The sequence below is a fragment of the Amphimedon queenslandica genome, unplaced genomic scaffold (assembly GCF_000090795.2).
Source record: "Amphimedon queenslandica unplaced genomic scaffold, v1.1 AMPQUscaffold_12797, whole genome shotgun sequence".
NCBI lineage: Eukaryota > Metazoa > Porifera > Demospongiae > Haplosclerida > Niphatidae > Amphimedon > Amphimedon queenslandica.
Genome location: NW_003546967.1, coordinates 29,284 through 31,273, shown reverse-complemented (window position 1 = coordinate 31,273; position 1,990 = coordinate 29,284). Strand labels below are relative to the sequence as shown.

General features: G+C 37.0%; 1 protein-coding gene across 1 annotated transcript; it reads left to right on the top strand.

Annotated features, from left to right (window-relative positions):
* Positions 1-6: 6 nt before the first annotated feature.
* LOC109586731 (uncharacterized) lies at positions 7-1,281 on the top strand. The gene is made up of 2 exons (XM_020002936.1): positions 7-614; positions 762-1,281. Exons 1-2 carry the CDS (start codon positions 317-319, stop codon positions 1,067-1,069), a joined length of 606 nt encoding a protein of 201 aa, XP_019858495.1. The 5' UTR covers positions 7-316; the 3' UTR covers positions 1,070-1,281.
* The last annotated feature ends 709 nt before the right edge of the window (positions 1,282-1,990 follow it).

Here is a 1,990-nt window from a genome sequence, read left to right as displayed (position 1 = left end):
ATTTTCTCTGCCAGAGTTCCAGTTGTGTGACCTAATCAGACTCCTCCTTCATCTTAACATCATCACAGAACTAGAAGATGAACCAAAGGGACACTACTTCATTCCTTATGTTCTTCCTTCATACATTGAACCAGTTTCAATTAAGGAAACTAATGCTAAGCCACTTCTCATAGTCTGGAGGGAAGAGGAGAGTGAAGAGATCCTACCAGTTCCTACAGGATTGTTCCCTTTAACCATCGTACACCTACTCAACCAGAAAGAATACGTTACTAAAATTTCTCCGTCGGCGCCAGGGTATTATAAATTTCGAGATGCCATGTCCCTCAAGATAATGATCACATCAAAGCATTCATTTCACCTCATCAACCGTTACACTCATATTGAAGTGTACTTTACTGGTCCTACCCGGCGCTGTCCTTTAGTACGTAAGCTACTCACAACAGCTATTAATAATAGCAGTGATGCCATGCACCTCAAGCGTAATTACGTAAATGCATTTGCTTGCCCTTATAATGAGAGCTGCTACTGTATCGTAAATGAAGATGATTGTACAGTTTGTGGTAAATCCTCTGATATTAGCAGTGACTACAGTACTTGGTTTGACGATGCACAAGGTATGTGTATACTACTATCATACATTACATACAGTACATCAGTAGAGATTAATGTATATATTATATTATACTAATACATATGTATGTGATAAATGTAAGATACATTGTAGTTTTTATTATTAAATTAATTTTTATATTTATTTCTAGACATTTTGGACAAGAAGCCTAAATTAACGGACCTCCACAGGCTTTTTGATAGTTCTGCTGGCGATTACATGATCATTGGTGCTGCACTTAAAGTTAAAGTGGATGACCTGCCACCTACTCCAGGGACTGCTACTAATAACCTCTTGATAGTGTTCAAGAGATGGATAGAGTCTAATAAAGGAGTGTCCTGGAGGAATGCTCTTCGAGTTTGTAAAGATTATCCTGATAAGTTTGGAAGAGTAATGGCTGACGTGGACAAATTTCTTGAATCAGATAGAGCTTGTAAAGAATATTTACTTGTAAATTAATATTCATTGCCTGCTATTTTTGTTGTTATTATTATTACTATTTCTACTGTACTTGATAGATAAATATTCTCTTTATTTTATTCTGATTTTCAACCTTTAAAATTCATTGTCCTAACCTCAAGTATTTTTCTCCTCTATAACTTATCTTATTGTTCTATCCTAAAATTAATTATTAGGCTATTAGCATTATTGTTGGTCTATTTTGACTTTTGGAAAATTTAGAAAAATATTACTACTATTATTATGATTACTATTTTTTATGCATCACACTAAAGTATTTTTTGTGAATTTTAAAAGTATTTTTTAAAAATATTTTTGACTGTGAACAGTACAAATTCGTTTTGCTGTCAAATTGCTGAAAGCTGCGAAGGATAAAAATGGCTGCCAGTTGTGAGGGAGAAAGTTCTAAACGTGTTGCAGACAGCTCCTCCCGTTCAGCAGTAGCCTTGACCCAGGGTACTGGCAGGAGTTAGGGAAGAGGAAACTTGAAGAGTATCAGCTAAGAGAGGACCCGGTCCCTATCAGGGGCAGCTATAGGAACTACTAACTGAACACTGCGGATTAGCACTCCTTTCCTATCCCTGCATGGATTATACTGCTTTTGATGTGGGATCAGAGCCTACTGGACTATACTTCCCTTCTCCTGCATGGTCTCCTACGAAACATGAACACAATTGCCTCCTTCAACAACATTGACAAGAAGGAGTTACTTGATACCTGTGGTCGTCCTCATTTTGGAGAGTATTAAAAATGGCGATTGCCTCAAAAACCTGTCACTCCTGATGTCATTCCTGTTACTCACGTATGCCGACTTAAAGAAATATTGTTTCAATTATTGGTTTGGATTCCCTGCCCTCTCCCCCTCTAGTCCATTCACTTATAGATCTATTAGCCGTTTGGATACTCTTTTTAAAGACTCCA